At 40.8% G+C, this 21,278-nt stretch overlaps 1 protein-coding gene across 7 annotated transcripts in view; it reads right to left on the reverse strand.

The window, feature by feature from the left end:
- Positions 1 to 21,278, reverse strand: part of CCDC18 (coiled-coil domain containing 18) — a 259,561-nt gene that overhangs the window by 132,249 nt on the left and 106,034 nt on the right. For all 7 annotated transcript variants that reach the window (XM_029618296.1, XM_029618291.1, XM_029618292.1 and 4 more), the window contains one exon: positions 12,043 to 12,210. In XM_029618296.1, coding sequence (XP_029474156.1) covers positions 12,043 to 12,210 — 168 coding nt within the window. The remainder of the gene's footprint in view (positions 1 to 12,042; positions 12,211 to 21,278) is intronic.

Raw genomic sequence — 21,278 nt, forward strand, 5'->3', positions numbered from 1 at the left:
GCACAAGTGAATGACATCATGCAATGGTACCAACTCAGCAAAGCTCAGAAAGGTCCAGATGGCTTTTCTGAGCATGTATTAATATTTCTGTGCAGCTACTGTCATGTGAGCTCCCTCAGCATTGTATCTAATCTAAACCAACTCCTAAAGGCAAGGGGGGACTGGGAGGGAATGTGTGTCGGGCTACCCTGTTATCTATGGAGAGCACCAGTTACAGATAAGCAACTTAGTTTCCTCCATCAATAAGCAGCATGATCAGAAACACCATATACACAAGAGGGAATTCCTAGCTAAGGGTTGCTTTCCAACATAAAATAGGATAACCAAATTGACAATGGGTGAGACAATATATTTTTGTGGGGCAAAGCCCCTTTCCAGTATTCTCCTTTAAAAACAACTATAGAGGACGGGGTTATATTCTAACCATAAAAGAGACCCTGAAGGACAGACTGGCCAAAACCACTGTCACATCAGGAATCAAGTGGCATAAGGCTTGCCACTTATGTGAACTTATGGGGAAAAAATGTAGTTTTTTCCACTTTGCTATTTGATCATTATTGCAGAAGAATTAGAAATCATAAGTCTCAGGTCAGATTGATGTTGTCTAGCCACCAAGAAAGAGTTTCTGAGCCGACTGGTGATAAGAGATGCACTCATTTAGTCCTATGTGACCTGATTCTTTTGGGATTTCAGGGTCCATTGGTATGTCTCTATATGAGACACAAGCAAGGGTGTGACATGAACTATTGATGCCAAATGGCCCAACATCCTCAACATGTTCCTGGCTAATGTCTGCTGACTTTGCATGACTCCCAACACTTTGTAAGTCAACATAATTACTCTGTTTGCCAAGAGAAATACTTTTGCCAGAGTCATACCTTGCAGAGCCCCTTTGAATTCCAATTACAGTGAAAGTTAAACTTATGTTTATTTATTTTATTTTACTTAAAATCTTTTCTATACCGTCATTAAGCGGGTGCCATCACAACGGTTCACAATAGGGCACATAACTATATGTTGTATAAAGTGTCTAGAATTCTAACAAACAGGTGCCATCAAAATACTGTAACAGTTTCATAATAAATATTATTTGGTGGGTGTTATAAGTCATGTCCAGTTTTCTCTGTCTCAGCTATAAGATAAAGTACTACACTCTAGTTCTTTGTTGTTTAAAAAATAAAAAAGGAAAGGAATTAGAATATAAAAAAGAGAAACACACGCATTAAGAAAAAAAAGTGTGTGTGTGTGGGAGTTTGACTGACTGCTACCAACATTTCCCTGGGTTCTCCTCTCAATTCTCTTTGTGGTATGCTTGTTTAAATAGCTGTGTTTTTAAACTTTTTCTGAAGGTTTTGATGTTTCTTTGCAATCTGATTTCTAAAGGCATATTCCTTATTGGGGGTCCTGCTAGGGATAGGGCCCTATCCCTTACTTGAGTTAGTCTGGCCGTCTTAACTGAGGGAATAGTTAGCAGTGCTTTGTTTGCTGATCTCAGGTTTCTGTGGGGGGTATGTATGCGGAGGGCTGTGTTTAGCCACTCTGCTTTTTCATCGTGTATTAATTTATATATGGTGCATAAAGTCTTGTATTGTATTCTTTGTTCAATGGGTAAGCAGTGTAGTTCTATTAAAGTTTCGGTGATATGTTCTCTTTTACTTTTACCAGTTAAAATTCTTGCAGCTGTGTTTTGTAGTATCTGTAGTGGTCTTATTGTGGTGTATGGTAGGCCCAGTAGGAGGGCATTACAGTAGTCAGTACTGGAAAAAATTAAGGCTTGTAATACTGAGCGGAAGTTGGTAGGCGTTAGTAGTGGTTTTAGTCTTCTAAGAATCATAAGTTTGGCGTATCCTTCTCTTACTTTTTGAGATATGTGTTTCATATTTTTATTAAAATTTGTTAATTGCCTATATGCCAAGCCCTAGATGATGTACAAAACATAAAACATACATAATTCAATTGCTACAAAACAATGATGTCGACATCAAAATAAAACATATGATGCACATGCATTAATAATGCATAACAATTAGGATAAACTCTAGCAAGCTCAAATTCTTAATGGCAATGCACATTGATTTGTTTGCCCCTGCCTGAAAGGTAAATCTGTAGACTGCAGTATACAAGATTTTAAAAATAAATATAGTTACTCTTGCTCAGCCAGTTGGCCAAGTAGGGAAACACAAAGTTCTCCAGTTTGTACAGATATGCTGTAACAACTGCTAGACATTTCATGAAGAAACGAGGGGCTGCTGACTGGGCAAATGGCAATATGCAATACTGGAGATGGGTGCCTATGAGAAATCTGAGCTACTTCCTATGACCTGGATGCATCCTTTAGGTCCAGAGAGCATAGCTAGTCTCCTTTGTCCAACAAGAGAATCATGGTGCCCAGGAAAATCATCTTGAATTTTTCTTTGGCTAGAAATTTGATCAGGTTCCTTAGTCTAGGCTGGGATAGTATCCCCCTGTTTTACTGGGCATCAAGAAGTAATTGGAGTAAAAATCCAAAATGGACCCCTTTCCTGTAAAAGAACATGATTAACTGCATTGGCCTGTAAGAGGAAGAGCTTCCTTTGCTGTATTCCTAGTACAAAGGGGGAATTTGGTAAGATTTCCCAAACCTCAATCTATAGCTGTCAGCCTTTTAAGTACTTACAGAGCTCAGCGGAGCCCAGTGCAGGTAAGGGAAAGTCCAAAATTTGGAAGTCATACTTGGTAGACAGGGACTTTGCCTGGAACTTTCAGGAAACAGTGGCTGTAGGCCAACTGAAATCAGCAAGAAGTTACAAGACTGGATCAGGTACTGGTTTCAGATTAGTGCTCTGGATCTAAATTGGGGTTAGTGAATAAGTTGCAGAGTTGGAATAGGGGCTACAAACAAGGTGGAACTGCAGGCCAGGAACCAGAGCCAGGGTCACTAGCAGAAGTAGAACTAATAAAGGCTAGAATTGATAGATAGATTGAAGATTAGGAATAAGGAACTTAAAGAATTTGGGCAGTCAAGATTCTGTATGTAGAAAGTGAGCAAGATGGTGAATGAGCTTCAGGTTGCTGTGACAACTTCCTGTTCCTACACAAACCTCTGACTGAGCCTGAGCCAATTCTTGATGCTTAGGAGTGTGCCCTCATGGCCTATTTGAAGCAGGTGTTTTTGCTATCTCTGCTTGCTTCAGGATCCCAGCTGGTCTGGAGGTCAGGATACTGGGTCCTGAGTCCCAGAGGCTGACTCCAGTTCGAGTCCCCTTTGGGGTTTTGCCCTATTACCTCTCTGGGGCCTGGTTTGTAGGGGGAATTTCCGGTGAAACTCAGTTTTGTTGGGTCATTCTTCAGGGTCTCCCAAGTTTACTAGATAAATTAATTTGTTTTGGGTTCTTCTGGAGACAGAATCATTTTCACAGTGTGTGCCTGATGCCGCTGGGCTTGGAATGAGGCAACTGGTTCTGGCATGATGCAGGATTACCTGAGAACTGTTTCACTGAAATATTAGTGTCATCTCTGGGCTCATCTTCGGGACTCAAGAAATAGTGGGAGAACAAACCACTAGTCTGGACTGGTGTAGCAGGGTGATAAGGAAACATCCATTCTAAATGGGATGAAGAACTTCAGATGACTGATTTTTCATGGCCTAGCAATTTTAAAGAATAAGCTAAGTACTCTAAAAAATTAAATAAAGATTGTTAGAATGATTGGAGTGCCTAACATTCTTTTTCAGATATTGAGGTTCGTGGCAACTGCTATAGCTGGATGCACCTGACAATAAGGTACTGTTGTTCATTTGGATTGGATGCTCTCTCTTTAAAGATGTGTTTTTTTTCCCCAAACTATTTTCAAGATGCACAAAAACCAAAATTAATTATGATACAAACTTAGGTGAAATAAGTTGAAAATGGTAGTTTAAAGATATCTCTAACCCTTATTGTTATTAGCAACATAAAGACATGCCAAATTCAATAAATTCACTATACTTGTTCATATCCATCCAATCTGTCTCTAAGCAAATGGGTAATCATTCCATAGAGCTAGTTTCTGTCACAACCCCTGTCTAGTAATCCAGCTGCGGCATTCTCTATCAGAAATGAGAGTAAATGAAAAACCAATTGCTTCGTTCTGGTAGGAATTGTCTGCAAATATCCCACCTCCCTAGAAAAACACAGTTGTGCAGAGTAAATGCATGCCTTATTGACTGTATATCTTTCTATACTTCTGACCAGAACTTGCCTACTACTGCATAATCCCACCACATATGAACATATGAAGCATGTACCCCACAGCTTCTCCAACACAGCAGACCTGAGTTGCTACTTTTAGAGAAATATAATTGGTACCTGTACATTCTTTGTAAAAATTTGTACATTTAACACTTTACTTTTATTATACATTGTGCTATTGACGTGGTCATTACTTGTATCTGATGCGCCTTTATTGTGCATGGTAACTCTAAATCCATGGTTGCTTAGCACTGAGAAATATACTGTCATTGGTCTTGATAATGTGTTTGTTGACAACCTTTTTTTAGCTGTATCATAGGATACGAACAATTGTGTTGACCTCCTGAGTGTTTATGTTCTGTCCAAATAGGACAAAAGGGCTCTTCCGCAGGCCAGGTTATGCAATGCCTGCTCAGCAGTTATGGCTTAGCAGGTCTTAATTTGAAAACAAAAAGGCAGTGGAACTGTGGAGAGGAGGGGGTGAGATGGGTGGTGCCAGGTCTAGGTATGAACTGTGCAAAGAAACAGAGGGACCATGGCTGGTTGTGAACTCTCTAACACCCACACAGCCAAACATTCTTCACAAGCTCGATGAGCACTGGTTAAAAAAAGATGACTGGGGTTTGGAAATGCAGGTTCACTGGGGTAAGGAAGAGAAGGCATATAGAGAGAATGGGGCTCTCTCTCTAACCCCTTCCCCCTCTCTACTCTGATGATCCTGATCCTCTATTCCTAGCCCCCCCCATAAATTCCTTACTGATCTTGTTTCTCCTCCCCAAAGCCCTTTAGCCCCCTATCCCTAGTGATCCTCAACCCTCCTCCCCCTGCTTTTTCCTGGAAAATCACCCTCTTCAGCAACTCTTCTCCTCCCCCTTCTCAGCCAGTTAAGTACAGCCTTCTTCAAGCCAGAATCAGTTGGCTCACTTCTGCTTTGGGGGCAGGAACAGACTGTGTGCATGGTCTGCTGTCCTCAATCTCCTTGGACAGGGGTGTGGGACTTGGAATTCAAAAACATGGCCTGCTCTTTGCCTGCTTGAGGATGAAAAGAAGGCAGCAACTCCTCATTCACTCTTCCCCCTCAACCACACCCAATCCTTTCTCCACTGCCTCCATGCAATTACTGGCTCTATTTTGTGCTCTCATGACAGCCAGAACCGATATACACTGCCAGCTCTGCTTCACTTTCTTGGGTCCCAGAAAACAGGTGGTGGAATGTGGATCTGGTTTGTTCTGCCAGAAATTAAGCCTTCGGTAATAGACACAGAAGAGGTTGAATTAGCACAAGTCTGAAAGCTGTGAACAGTAGTGCCATTTATCAAGGCCAGGGTTGAAGCTTGAACAACTGACACTATTGCTCACAAGTCTGAAACCCTTTTTTTTTGTCTTTGCTTTGTTTCTGCTTTAGTATTATCACTTCCCCTTATGTTCCCTGCAAGAGGAGAGATGGAGGGGAGGGGAAACAATAGGGGAGGGACTAGATTAAGGATCAGAATGGCTGTTCCCTTCTGTGTGCTCACCCCTCCCCTTAACCTGTAGGCTGACTGGAGGGGAGGGCTGGAGAAGAATACACCTGCTCCTCTGCTTCTTAAGCCTGAAAAGAAGTGCTGGAACCGATTTCTTGGCTGTTTCCCCACAAAGCCCTATGGCTTAGGAAAAAAAATTGGTTGATTAAGGTGGAATTGTGATACCACTTTTGGAAGGACTTTGGGTAAGTTCTAAGTAGTACTTTGTTATTGAATATCTGTATACTGGGTACATAGGTTACTAATGTCTGCTACTCACTAACTCTTATGGCTAATGTGACTGCTATCAAAAATAAAAAGTTTTCCATGCCAGGAGCTTCATTTGGTAGTAGCCATTAGCTCATATGGTGGCTTCATAAACCATTCAACACAGTATTTAAATCCCATTGAGGTGCTGGTTCCTTTAGTAGAGGTTTAAGGTTGGACAGACTTTTTATAAATCTAGCTACTATTGGTTGCTGAGAAATTGGATTTCCCTCAACTGTGATGTGATAAACTGCAATTACACTCAAATTTACTCTCAAGGAGTTTGTTTTTAGACCAGAGTCCATGAGAGAAGTATTGGATGTTCTTATTTATAGTGAATCTTCTCCATTTGAAATTATAGGACTTTTAATGGTGCTTTGAGGGGGTTCTCTGAAGACAAACCAATTGGAGGTGAAAAAGCAGAAAAGACAATAACACTATAATAAGAAGGAACTGATTTGACTTCTGGAAATAGTCAAGTATGCAGGAACGTTAAAGTATATTAAGGGTTAGTCAGAACGCTAAAGTATGTCAAAGGTCCATTTTAAATTTTCTTTCTGCCTTCTGGGCTCAACTTACAAGAAATCATGTGGCTTACAAGAATGCTACCAGATAAAATAATAGTACCAAACAAATTAACCCATTGGTGTGAAAGTTTGGGAGAGGTGATGTATTTAACTGACTAACTCTCAGGAACTTTGAGCTGAGCATTTACTCTACAATGCTTGGTAATCTACACTTCTAAGATATCTCACTCATAATAAAGATTTTTCTCTTACTGGCTGTTGGCATTCAGTGATTACTAGCATCCCAATAGATTTCCTTGTGGAAGATTTTCTGGATGTTAGCAGCATCTCATTTACTCTTTGCGGGAAATGAAATTGTTTGATTATGTTATTTTCAATATCCATGCAGTTAATGCTAGAGATTGGAGATTTGGATGCAGGACTGTTCCATTGTATTTTATTAGGTTCAGAATTGTTAGTAACTTTAAACATGTATCTGCTGCTAGTCTGATTAATCACAGAAACCAATGTTGTCATGGCCAACAGGGGGCTATCAGGATCATTTTTCCCTTGTCCTGTCTCCATTTTAGAATAGTTTCCTTTATTAGTTGAGTCAGTGGGAAAGCATATACTTTCTTTTCATTCCAAAGAATTAGAAAATGAACTTTGCTATTGCATCTTGTCAAAGCCTTTTTGAACAGCAGCATAGCAGTTTATGTTTGAATGGACATGCAAATAGGTCTATTCCTGGTGTGCTCCAAGTTCAAAAACTTCCTGCAGTATGAGATCATTGAGAGACAACTCAGTTGTAATTGACAGCTTAATCTGTTGGCTATTATATTGTTCTTCCCTGGAAGATCGATTGCTGAGATATGTATTTTTTCATTTGGTTGCCCAGTTCCATATCACTATATGGACTCTTTACAGAGCTGGTAAAAATCTGTTCCTCCCTGTCTATGTAGAATATGGCTACTTGTCTGTTTGTATCTGTAACATTTTGTTTTTCAGCCATGGTTCAAACGCCTTTAGAGTGTTATGACCATCAGTCGCAGATGGCTGCGACTGATGAAACTCACTTCATGTACTGCTCCGCTCTAATCTCCAGGCCTACTCGAGGCTGAGGCCAGCCCCTGCTGCCGCATTCCTCCAGGGTTCTCAGGACCTCTCATGGCGTCCGGGACGCTGCCACCAAACACTCCGGCTTCGGGCCTTCCTAGGCACCTGTGCCACCAGTCCCTCTTTTGAAGACCCAAGGGCGGGAACCTCAGGGGTGTCCCTGGCGGATGACGTCACCAGGCCGGGATTCTTAAGCACCGCCTTCGCCCCTTGCTAGCTGACATGGCAACGAGTTCCATCGCTACTGATACCTGCTCCTGACTTCTCAGATCATGGTTCCAGTACCGGCTCTACCTGCTCTGGACTCTGCTCGGGTATCCGCTCCTCAGGGGCCCTACCATGCTCTGTGCGAAACTCTGTCTCCTGGCTTCCCCCGCTGCTCAGGCTAGCCCTGCACCTCCCAGAGCTCCTGCCTTCCAGCCTCCCTGCTCCCCAGGGTCGCCTCTGGAAACCACCTTCAGCTTGGAGTGAGTACATGCGCTTCCTTGCTCCTCGGGGCAGCGCCTACGTCCACTACAGAGACTGTACCTGCTCTTCCCTGCTCCTCGGGGCAGCGCCTACGTTCCACTACAGAGACTGTACCTGCACTCTCCCTGCTCCTCGGGACAATGCCTACATGCTACAGCAGAGACAGTGCCTGCACTTCCCCGCTCCTCGGGGCAGCGCTTCAGTGCTATTTCAGTGACTCTACGCAACCCCCCCCCCCCCCCCCCACTCTTTGGGGTAGTGCTCTCGTTTCTCTGCCAGAGATTCCATCATGCGCAGCCCCGCTCCTCGGTGCTGCTTTTGTCACTACTGCAGGGATTCACCTGTGCTTCCCTGCTCTGCAGGTGGGCCTATGTCACCATGCCAGAGTCTTCTTGCTGCGCAGCACCACCCCTCGGGTCACTCTCCGCTGCGGACCTCCAGAAGTTCCTGTCTTGCACTCCCCGCTCCTCGGGGCGTACCAGCGCTTCTCTCTCTCTGAGGCCTACTCTGGTACGTGTCTCTCCAGCTCAGCGAGTATACTGTGCGTTCCCCAGAACTGTGTCTCTCACCCCGCTCCTCGGGATCCATCACAGTACTACCTTCTCTACACCTACGATCACGTGACAGTGACGCAGGGCACTCCATTCCTCTACACTACTGAATCGCCTGCCACAGCTGACCTCACATCCCGACGGTGGGGACCTGTGGGGCTCCTCCCCACAGCTGGTACCAAGACTGATGTGAAGCATGGATTCTTCTTGCAACCATTCTATTGCATACAAATATTGTTGAGATGTATTCTCTATCCATGATGTGATGCAAGTGTTACTACTGTCTATAAAGCTGGTAAGTGAAAGTTTTGAAAATGATGCAAAGGAAGCATGAGGAAAATATAAGGCCGAAGATGAAATCATGAAAGATTCTCTTAGCTCCAAACAGTACATTTATTTATAAATGTTTGTAAATGCACAAATTCAGGAAAAACAAAATCCAGCAATAGGGTACATCAATAAGTCATAAATGTGAGGCATTTCGGAGAAAGGGAATGTAAATCTAGGATAGACATTGTGTGTCCACACTGTTTTCATGTTTTGAATGGGCTTTTCCATTTCTTCTCCATAGACATCCTGAAATTTCATGGTGATGCTGAGAGTGAGATGAAATCCAACTATTTGCTGTAATGGACAAATATAGACTGAGGAGATTCGCATGAGGGGAAGCTAGCACAGGAAGGCCCGCACATGCTCAAAAAGCAAAGTCAAACTTTCCAGGCTTTGAGAGAAAATGACCCGATTTGGCGCCAGATGACATCACCAATCTTGTGTGCCAGTTTGTTATGCTTGTCCTTGGAGATAAAATTATAAATCATGGATATCTAGGCCCCCTCAATCCCTGTAAAGTGGAATATGTACCACATGGAGTTCTTCCATTCCATATAAAAGATGAAATAATGCCTCAGTTGAAACAAATATGAGATATGTTGCAAAGTAAATGTTGGAACAAATATAAAAGGCATGGCAGTGCCATCAATTTCACTAAGTAAGTTCTTCCTAGCAAAGACAGATCTGATTTTAATTTTTGATGGCCTCTGGGAAACTCAACATATACAGCTCTGCTATAATGGCAGGCGTTTCCCAAGAATTTAAATCCAGATCTGGCTACAGTGAACTCCCTCAGACAACAGGAATTTTTGTTCTTTGGTTCTATTTCCATTCTGCATAATTTACTGAATATTCAGAAAGTCTGCCATAAGTGTCTAATTTAACAAGAGCTGGTACAGATTTAACTACATTAGTATTAAACAAGATATTTACTGCCTCTCTAATCACTGGGCCAAAGTTTCTAGGGCCAAAATAAAAAGTAGGGAAGATAAGGGGACTTCATGTCTGGTACTTCTTTGTATAATGAAAGGACTTGAAAGCCATGGCAAGTCTTATGCTCTTATGTAAAACCAAGTACTGGCCATGATCTGAACCCTGGGATTCCTATCAAGACCCTTAATCCAGTCTAAAAATTCTACAGGTAAATGAAATCATTTGAGAATGAAACATATAATCCCAAGAGATCCTGTCAAATGCTTTATCAGCATCCAACAATAAAATTAAACCAGAGATCTTATGCTGCTTTGTTATGCAATATATTAAAATGTCTTCTTGTACAGTCTACAGATGTTCTCCCCTTGACAAATCCTGTTTGAACCTCATCTACTAATATAATAATATTGAGCTCAAGTCTAGGTTGGATAGTGTCTTGATATCTGCATTGATTAAAGATATGAGTCTGTATGCACCACATGCTAAGCAGCCATTCCTTTTTTGATATATTAATGTTGTTAATGCATCTAATAAGTTACCTGGTGATGAGGATGGCCTTCCTAAAAAAACCGAATAGCTCATGTAATATAGGGGCAATCTCAAACTGAAAAAGTTTATCAAAGTCTAATTAGTACCGGTCTGGGCTCTGCCCCTGAAAAATCTCCAGTTCAGTAACTGGGGTTATTAAGGTTTCTCAAGCTTCAGTTGTTAATTTGAGTAAGTCTGAATCTAAAAACTTTTAATTTTTTCATTAGTTGCTGTCCTGGAAATGCTTTACTGTTTCTGAAGGAAAGTGTCTTAATGTGCCTGGATAGTCTTTAATGCTGCTTAAATCCCAAGCATAAATTTAACCACATCCGCCAACAGTGAACTGGGCTTATTCCCTTTTTCACAAAATATTTGGCTTTGTACTGCACTGATTTGGTCATTTTGCAGGGTTTTTAATTAGTCCTTTACGAATATTAGTGCTCTATATTTTTTACCAGAGCAATCCTGCTTATATTTAATATCTAACTCTTGTATCTGTTGTAAGAGTATGTTTTTGAAACCTTTGCATATTCAAGTGACCGGAAAAGAGAGTATACATAGCCTTGTATAACGGCCTTCAGCATTTCCCATCAAAATAATGGATTATATTCAACTGAAGGTTGATGATTCCAAAAGTCGACAGATCTACTTGAATCAGTGCATCAAATTCTCAAAATGTTTTATTTTTCAGCTTGTAGTTTTAAAAATATTTCTATAAATTCTTCATATTTAAGATGTATATTGAACAGAAAATTGTATTCACATCTTTCTAGGCTCTCTTACCAATCTACCAGTGAATGAAAATTTGGAGAGAATTAGCATCTTCATGTGTCACCAGATCTCCTACACAGTATTAGTTATTAACTATAAAAATCTCACAAATTTAACAGTATACCATAAAAAAACAAGGATATGGCTGGTTGTAGAAAAATCAATCTTCAGGCACTACACATTTTGACAGAAGCCTATTTTGTAAGAATGGTTGGCAAACTTCAGTGAACAGGTTTTATGGGAGAGAATTTCCTTAATAAGGAAAACTGCTGATTCAAGGAACAAAGCTGCTATCTTATCTGAGCTCAAGATAGAACTTTTTTCAACACTACAGAGTTGAATAGACATGCAGTGTTTATTTATTTATTTTTTTAATCTTCTTCCCACTAGCTGTTAGGATTTATGGTCTTTGAAACAATTATGCAAATTGAACGTATTTACTGCTCATCTTATTTTTCTTGAATTAATATGACTGAATGCAATGCTATACTTATTTTGTACATGTATCTAGTCATCCATGGATCATCAACTAAATATAAAGTCTGTAGTGATATTTATTAAAATGTGATTACCTTCTTCTCATCAGAAAACATCTAATTCCTCTGTAGTCTTTTTAGATCAAGTTTTGGTACAATAGTTTAACATTTCTAGCATAAATGGATTTTCTTCTCAGAATGTTGCTATAATGTTTGTATTACTGTTTTAAGTCAATTGATTTAAAACATAACCCCTACACAAAGTGCAGCCAAATTAAAAAGTCCTGGGAAGATAAATATCCTTACAGTTACTAGGTGTGAAACACTTTATTTTAAAGGGCAAGACAACCATTATCTAAACTAAACTAGTGTAGTATGTACGCCACCTGTTTTTCAAGTTCTCCCTGGCTCTCTTCTAGTTCTCCAATTCTGACTGTCCCCTGATGGAGCATGTGTTGCTGTTGCTGAACTGTTAGCTCTAGATGGACATTTTCTTCAGTGATCTCCTGAAGACTATGAGTTCTTAATGTCAGTTCTTTCTGCAGATGTTGCATCTGAATGAAAACAAAGTATGTGAATTACTAAATTTACATTAGGTTTGACAGAAGACTACTGAATAAACTGAAAATAAACTTCTAAGGTGTTTTTGGAAAAAGTGGTTAATATATATATGTATAATACATATTAAACATAATAGCAGATAAAGACAATGAGGCAAATATTTAAAAGACATAGCCACTTATACCCTTTTAAATTTAAAAATTTTCATAACATAAAATAGTAACATAGTAATGACAGCAGATAAAGATCAAATGGTCCATCCAGCCTGCCCAGCTATTTGCTTATGGGAGTAACTGCAGGGAAATGAATTTAAGGGCTCAAAGCTGATATTTTTCTGGCTTTTGCGAGACAGAGAAATATCAGATGATGTTAAGATGGCCAAGCAGGTAAATAAGGCAATGGCTAAAGCCAGAAAGATGTTTGGGTGCATAGGGAGAGGACTAACCAATAGCAAAAGGAGGTGATATTACCTTCGTACAGGTTTCTGTTGAGACCTCATTTAGAATACTGTGTACAATTCCAGAGAGCACACTTTTAAATGGATACAAACCAGATGGAGTTAGTCCAGAGGGCAGCTACCAAAACGTCACATGGAATTTCCTTATTAAAAATTGGATTGCAGGCTCAAGGGCTCTCTGAAAATTACTCTGCAATGGGGAAAAATTATCTGGGGGGGAAAAGTGTGTATGGGGGGAGCTGGGTGCTGCACATGAATATAGTGTTAACTAGTTCTGTAATCATGAACCTATATATCTAAGTCTGAAAAAGAAAACCTCTGAAAAAATCATTAAAAAACAGTAAGCCCATAGAAAAGGAAGTGGTAGAGACTTATCAATGTTTAAGGAATATTTGAGGTATTTTCGAGGTTTTTTTTGTTTAGACAAAGATATAGGGGTAGATTACAAAAATAGTTAGCACTGCTGTTATGCATGTCATCTGACTCCTATATGATCTCCCCTTCTTTTCAGCGAAGTTTTCTCCTTTAGTTTATGTTTCTGAAGGTTCTATTTATTTATTTTATATATACATATTTATATTCCACTTAACAAAAATGTGCTAAGCAGATAAAGTAAAACAATTATATAAATTACATGACAATAAGCATAATACATACAATCTACAATAAAACAAAAATATAGGATAAAATATATAAGCTGAAATGTACACCGTCACAGAATCAGAATATTAGGGGCTGGCATATGTCGTTTGATATAGCAAACTCTTCAACTTCTTGCGAAAAAAGACAATATCTATAGCTCCCTATTTTATGGAATAAAATAGGGCCCTTAACTGAGAAAGCTCGATTTATTTATTGATTTATTTATTTATTGATTTCTTAATTTTTCTATACTGATGTTGGTGTATACCTTCACACCGGTTTACAATATTCCTTAAAATAAAAAAAATATAAAATACAATATTTCATAAAAAACAAAATGCGCTGAAAATTCAGACCATTCATAAAAAATAAATAAAATTTCAATCATAAAAATACTAAAATTATATAAAATTATATATGTCTCAGTTAATTGGCCTACTTTGACAGAAGGAATCTCAATAAAAGACTTATTTTGAGAACACAGGCTACAAGTGGGCTCATAACTAGTAAGTAGATTGGCAAAATAGGATGGTCCATTGCATTTTAAAAATTATTTTAAGGACCTTAAATTCCTCTCGCTGTTTTATTGGGAGCCAAAGTAGCTCACGTAACAATGGAGATATATGATCCCATTGATGGCCTCCCATTAAGCAAGCAGCTGAATTCTGTAAAACCTATAATGATTTAACTGAAGAAGCTGATAATCCAATGAACAATGAGTTATAATAATCCATAGCTGTAAGAAGAAACTAGTCAAGAACAAATTTCAGAGGTTGAAGCATTCACAATTTATAAAAGCCCACTCTAAGAATTTGCTGAAGTTGGAACTTAAACAAAAGTCTTGAGTCAAACAGAAAACCCAAATTCTTTACTGTATCTTTGAAATCGATAGACTTTCCCATTATTGAAAAGGAAAATGTTTCATTTGACTACAAATTCCCAATCCCTTGAAAAGCAACACCTCAGTTTTATCAACATTCAACGATAACAGTACATCCAATCATTAACTAGTAACAAAGCTTTTTTTTTAACAATATAATCAACACTGAGAAGAGAATACAACTATATCAGCGTAGATTCTAAAAGTAATGGAATATTGATCTTGTAAAGTACATAAAGAGGATAAATATAAATTAAAAAGGGCAGCAGATAATACTGATCCCTGTGTTACCCCTGATGGCATAACAAACCAGTCAGATGCAACATCAGCAATACAAACTTGCTGCTCTTGTTGATCAAGGTAGGATTTAAACCAGGAATAAACAGTCGTTCTCATTCCAAAGTTTTTTAAATGATCAAGAAGTATGGGATGCTTATATACACATTATGGGGTAGATTTTAAAAGGTGTGCGCGGGAGTAGATTTGTTCGTGCAACACAGCACGAACAAATCTACTCCCGATTTTATAACATGCATGCGCATGTTATAAAATAAAGGGTCGGCGTGCGCAAGGCTGCACAAAATCGGCAGCCTGCGCGCGCCGAGCTGCGCAGCCATCCTCCGTTCCCTCCGAGGCCGCTCCGAAATCGGAGCGGCCTCGGAGGGAGCTTTCCTTCCAGCCCCCCCCACCTTCCCCTACCTTATCTAACCCACCCCCCAGCCCTAACTAATTCCCCCCTACCTTTATTTTACAAGTTACGCCTGCCCGAGGCAGGTGTAACTTGCGCGTGCAGGCCGGCTGCCGGCGCGCCATGTTCCGGTCTGGGGGCTGGTCCGGAGGCCGCTGCCACGCCCCCGGAATGCCCCTGGGCCTGAGCCATGCCCGCAGCCCCACCCCCAGAACGCCCCCAATGACGCGCCGGCTGCAACATGCCCCCGACACGCCTCCCCAGGACTTACGCTCGTCCCGGGGCTTGTGCGCGCCACCGAGCCTATGCAAGATAGGCTTGGTGCGCGCAGGGGGTGGAAAGAGCAGCTTTTCGGGGGTTACGTGTGTAACCCTTTGAAAATCTGCTCCTATATATAATTTTTCAGATAATCTGTTTATATATACAGTTGTGCTCATAAGTTTACATACCCCTGGCAGAATTTGTAAGATGCGTAGCATTTTAAGAAAACATGAGTGATCGCACAAAATACATCTTATTTTTTTTTCCGGTTTAGTAATTAACAGGATATTTTTTCAGAACTTACAGCTTGACATAACATCTCAAGTGTTTCCACAAAAATATAGTATTTCAATGTAATACTTCTTGAGAAAGATTAGCACTAATATATTAAAAAAAATTTAAAATTAAAATTCTGGATTTGTATGTATCCCTGTCCCTCCTATTCCCTTCGTCTCCCAGTTCCCCACTGTACCATCTTTCCACTATTCAGTTCTACCAATATAATCTGATGCAGATTGACTACTACTTTATATTTACTAGATGGCTGAGCCCCTACTAGTCAACTGGGTCTTCTTCCATCTAATGCAAGGACCCCACAATTTTTCATACTTTGGAATAGAATTATGTAAACAAGCTGTTAATTTATACATGAAAACTCTTGCCACCTGCTTAATCGCATCCACTTTCTATGGCATCTCTACTTTACAGCATGCTTCCACAATGATATGAAGTATCAACTGCATGAACTGCTCACTCATCCCATCCACTTCCATGGTGATCAAAAATATTTGGGATTCCTTGGGACCCTACACCCAGTAATACCAACAATTAACTCAATAAATCATCTTCCAAAAGAGTCCCCCTCTCTCAAAACTGGCACCAACAACAATCCGATACCCCATTAAATATTCTAGCTAGTCTGGTCAGCGTGAGATACCATCTATATCAGGGGTCAGGAACCTTTTTGGCTGAGAGAGCCATAAACGCCACATATTTTAAAATGTAATTCCATGAGAGCCATACAATATGTTTAAAACTAAATACAAGTAAATGTGTGCATTTTATGTAAGATCACACTTTTAAAGTACAATAAGTCTCTGAAAATATTACACCAGGCCTTAAGACACCAATACATCTCCTATTAGGAAAACGGACCAAGTCAGGCTGCTATAGAGTCCTACACAGAAACAACACGCCAGCAGAAAACCTCACCTGAATCACGTGCTGTCCCTCACCTAACATAGAATAAAGAGACCAAAATGCATAACAAGAAGCATGCAGACAAAAACTGAATTGGAAACTGCAACAAGCCAGAGTCTCTGTATGCAGTGTAACAAAGGAAAAAAGAAACATCACCCAACCTTATAAAACAAATCAAGAAATATAAAATCATCAGCAGTAAAACTGTACTAACAAAAAGAACATATTTCGAAACAGCTGATGAGTGGAATATCCAATAATTAAAAACGCATATAAAACATTTCCAGATACCAACAAAATATTTCAAAATAGCAGACACAAAGACCCAGTAATGAAAAATAATAAGGATACAAAAATTTTTTTGCTCTGCATACCTGGGAACGTTTGATATCCAGGTGTCCTGAGATTGTTCTGAATTAGCAGGAGGCGGGGTGGTTTGCTTGGAACTTTCTCCTCTCTCAGTCACATACCAGCGCTCTCTCTCACACTGGCTCTCAATGACACACCTATACACACATGCTCTCAGTACTCACATATACACATGGGTTTTCTCTCTCACTTATATAGGCTCTTAATTACACATTTACACACATGCTGTCTATCTTTTCACGCTTACACACACACACAGGCTTTCAATCACATAAATACATGCTGTCTTTTTCTCTCACACACAGACTCTCATTCACATGCTTACAAACATGTCCTCTCTTTCTCTCATTTACACACAGGCTCTCAATCACATACTCACATGCTCCCTCACCTAAATCAGCTCTCAATCACACACAGACACACATGATCTCTCTCTTACTTATACACACAGGCTCTTAATCATACATACACATGATTTCTCTCACACACAAAGGATCTCAATCATACACACATACTCTTTCATACAAACAGGTTTTCAATCACAAACTTACACATACAGGTTCCCAATGGTAAACTTACATTCATGCTCTCTCTCTCACAGGCAGGCTCTCAATCACAGACATACTCTCTTGCACATGTACAGGCTCTCAATCATTCACATACATGCAATCTCTCTCACACACACACACACACACACACACACAGCCCCCCCCCCGCGGCCCGGAAGAGGAAGTGGAGAGTATCGGGTGCCTGCGCGGCAAGAAGAGGCCACGCTGGTGCGCTCGGCATCGGCCCGAAGAAAAGAAGACTGCAGCGCGGCTCGGAGGAAAATGAAGAGGTTCAGCCGCGGCCGATGGGACTCCGCCTCCGCGAGGGCTGAAAATTAAGAAGTTAGCGTCGGGAGGAGGCTGCTGCTGCCGCGAGTTCCTGGGGTGGGGGAGAGAGAGTGAATGAGCGAGCAAGCACGCATGCTTGCTCGCTCATTCACTCTCTCTCCCCCACCCCCAACCCGACGCTAACCTCTTCATTTTCAGCCCTCGCGGAGGCGGAGTCCCATCGGCCGCGGCTGAACCTCTTCATTTTCCTCCGAGCCGCGCTGCAGTCTTCTTTTCTTCGGGCCGATGCCGAGCGCACCAGCGTGGCCTCTTCTTGCCGCGCAGGCACCCGATACTCTCCACTTCCTCTTCCGGGCCGCGGGGGGGGGGGGGGAGAAGAAGAGAGCACGCCGGTGCCGCTGACTCCAGCTGTCCTGCCGCGTTCCGCCCGGGCTGACAGCATTTTAAGCCCGGGCGGAGGAGGACCGGGGAGCAGCTGGGTCAGCGGGAAAGAGTGGCGACTGTCTGCGAGCCAGATGCAGCCCTCAAAAGAGCCATATCTGGCTCGCGAGCCATGGGTTCCCGACCCCTGATCTATATAGTAATTTTTACCCATTTTCTACTATTAATGAAGATATAGAACCCTTCCCTGTGAGCTAGAAACATAGATCCCAAGAAATGTCCTCAATATTAGTATTCAAGTCCCACTCCCTGGTCATCGTGGAAAGTTTAAACGATTTCTTTGCTTCAGTGTTTACTGAAGAGGATATTGGAGGGATACCTGTTCTGGAGAAGGTTTTCATGGGTGATGATTCAGATCAACTGAATCAAATCACGGTGAACCTGGAAGATGTGGTAGGCTTTATTGACAAACTGAAGAGTAATAAATCACCTGGACTGGATGGTAAACACCCCAGGGTTCCAAAAGAACTAAAAATGAAATTTCTGACCTATTAGTAAAAATGTGTAACCTGTCATTAAAATCATCCAAATGTACCTGAAGATTGGAAGATGGCCAATGTAACCCATATATTTAAAAAGGGATCCAGGGGTGATCCAGGAAAATATAGATCGGTGAGCCAGACTTCAGTGCTGGGAAAAATTGTGGAAACAGTTATAAAGAATAAAATCTCAAAACATTTAGATAGACATGATTTGATGGAACAGAGCCAGCATGGATTTACCCAAGGGAAGTTTTGCCTCACAAATCTCCCACATTTTTTTGAAGGGTTGAATAAACATGTGGACAAAGGTGAACTGGTAGATGTAGTGTATTTGGATTTTCAGAAGGCATTTGACAAAGTCCCTCATGAGAGGCTTCTAAGAAAACTAAAAAGTCATGGGATAGGAGGCGCTGTCCTTTCATGGATTACAAACTGGTTAAAAGACAGGAAATAGAGAGTAGGATTAAATGGTCAATTTTCTCAGTGGAAAAGGGTAAACAGTAGAGTGCCTCAGGGATCTGTACTTGGACCGGTGCTTTTCAATATATTTATAAATGATCTGGAAAAGAATACAACTAGGTTATCAAATTTGCAGATGATACAAAATTATTCAGAGTGGTTAAACCACAAGCAGATTGTGATAAATTGCAGGAGGACCTTGCGAGACTAAAAGATTGGGCATCCAAATGGCAGATGAAATTTAATGTGGACAAGTGCAAGGTGTTGCATATAGGGAAAAATAACCCATGCATAAGTTACATGATGTTAGATTCCATATTAGGAGCTAGCACCTAGGAAAAAGATCTAGGCATCATAGTGGATAATACATTGAAATTGTCAGCTCAGTGTGCTGCAGCAGTCAAAAAAGCAAACAGAATGTTAGGAATTATTAGGAAGAGAATGGTGAATAAAACGGAAAATGTCATAATGCCTCTGTATTGCTCCATGGTGAGACCGCACCTTGAGTACTGTGTACAGTTCTGGTCACCGCATCTCGAAAAAGATATAGTTGCACTGGAGAAGGTACAGAGAAGGGTGACCAAAATGATAAAGGGGATGATGGAACAGCTCCCCTATGAGGAAAGGCTAAAGAGGTTAGGGCTGTTCAGCTTGGAGAAGAGGGATACGATAGAGGTCTTTAAAATCATGAGAGGTCTAGAACAGTTAGATGTAAATCGGTTATTTACACTTTCGGATAATAGGAGGACTAGGGGGCACTCCATGAAGTTAGCAAGTAGCACATTTAAAATTAATCGGAGAAAATTCTTTCACTCATTGCAAAATTAAGCTCTGGAATTTGTTGCCAGAGGATGTGGTTAGTGCAGTTAGTGTGGCTGTGTTTAAAAAAGTTTGGAAAAGTTCTTGGAGAAGCCAATAACTGCTATTAATCAAATTGACTCAGGGAATGGCCTCTGCTATTACTGGCTTCAGTAGCATCGGATCTTCTTAGTGTTTGGGTACTTGCCAGGTTCTTGTAGCCTGGTTTGGCCACTATTGGAAAAAGAATCCTGGGCTTGATGGACCCTTGGTCTGACCCAGCATGGCAATTTCTTATGTTCTTATTTTCTTATGGTGTATTTGAATTTTCAGAAGGTGTTCAACAAAGTCCCGCATGAGAGGCTTCTATGAAAACTAAAAAGTCATGGGATAGGAGGCAATGTCCTTTTGTGGATTTGCAAGTTTGTTAAAAGGCAAGAAACAGAGAGTAGGATTAAATGGTCAGTTTTCACAGTGGAAAAAAGTAAACAATGGAGTGCCTCAGGGATCTGTACTTGGACTAGTGCTTTTTAATATATTTATAAATGATCTGGAAAGGGGTACAATGAGTGAAGTGATCAAATTTGCGGACACAAAATTATGCAGAGTAGTTAAATCTCAAGCGGATTGCGATGAATTGCAGGAGGATCTTCTGAGACTGGAAGATTGGGCTTCCAAATGACAGATGAAATTTAGGGGTAAATTTTCAAACGGCACACACACATGGACGTGCATATGTTAGAAAATCCGTGGGCCGTGCGCATATGCACGGTGGATTTTTATAATCCGTGTGTGTATGTGTGGGCGGCATGTGCAAGGGGGGAGGGGGGGGGGACTTTTGCAATTTCCGCACAGCGACGCATTCCAACCTTCCTCAGTTCCCTCCCAGTCCGCTCCAATTAAGGAGAGGACTGGGAGGGAACGTCTCTACCCACTAATCTTCTTTCCCCTTCCCCTCTCCGTCCCCTAAACCCTATCTATTCTGTTTTTTGTTTATTACTTTCTTCAGGGCCTGACCTGAAGTAAGTTGTGCATGCTGGCATCAGAGTCGTTGGAACAGCGATCAATAGAAATTTAATGGATAACATTTTGAACTGAATGTTGGTATAAAATAAATATACCTTGCTTTCAAATGGGTTCCTGACAAAAAAAATCCACTTTCACTCTCAGCTCCTTTCATTCCCTTTTAACGGGAGAATTCACACCTTTAGTATTTAAGGACATTATTTTATATCCACCATCTTACAACTTATTTATTTATTTTATTTATACTCCACTTTTCAGTGCTTCAAAGTGGATTACATTCAGGCACTGTAGTTATTTCTCTGTTCCCAGAGTTTGTACCTGTAAAGTGATTTGCCCAAAGTCACAAGAAGTGGCATTTGGATATGAACCCTGGTCTCCCTGGTTCAAAGCCTGCTGTTCTAACCACTAGACTATCCCTCCTACAACAGGTATCAAACTTCCCAACTGCTTGCTCAGCCACACTAACCACTTTCCACCACACCACACAACTCTGAGCACTTAAAGCCCCAACACAGCCATTTG

Source organism: Rhinatrema bivittatum, chromosome 10, assembly GCF_901001135.1.
Source record: "Rhinatrema bivittatum chromosome 10, aRhiBiv1.1, whole genome shotgun sequence".
Lineage (NCBI taxonomy): Eukaryota > Metazoa > Chordata > Amphibia > Gymnophiona > Rhinatrematidae > Rhinatrema > Rhinatrema bivittatum.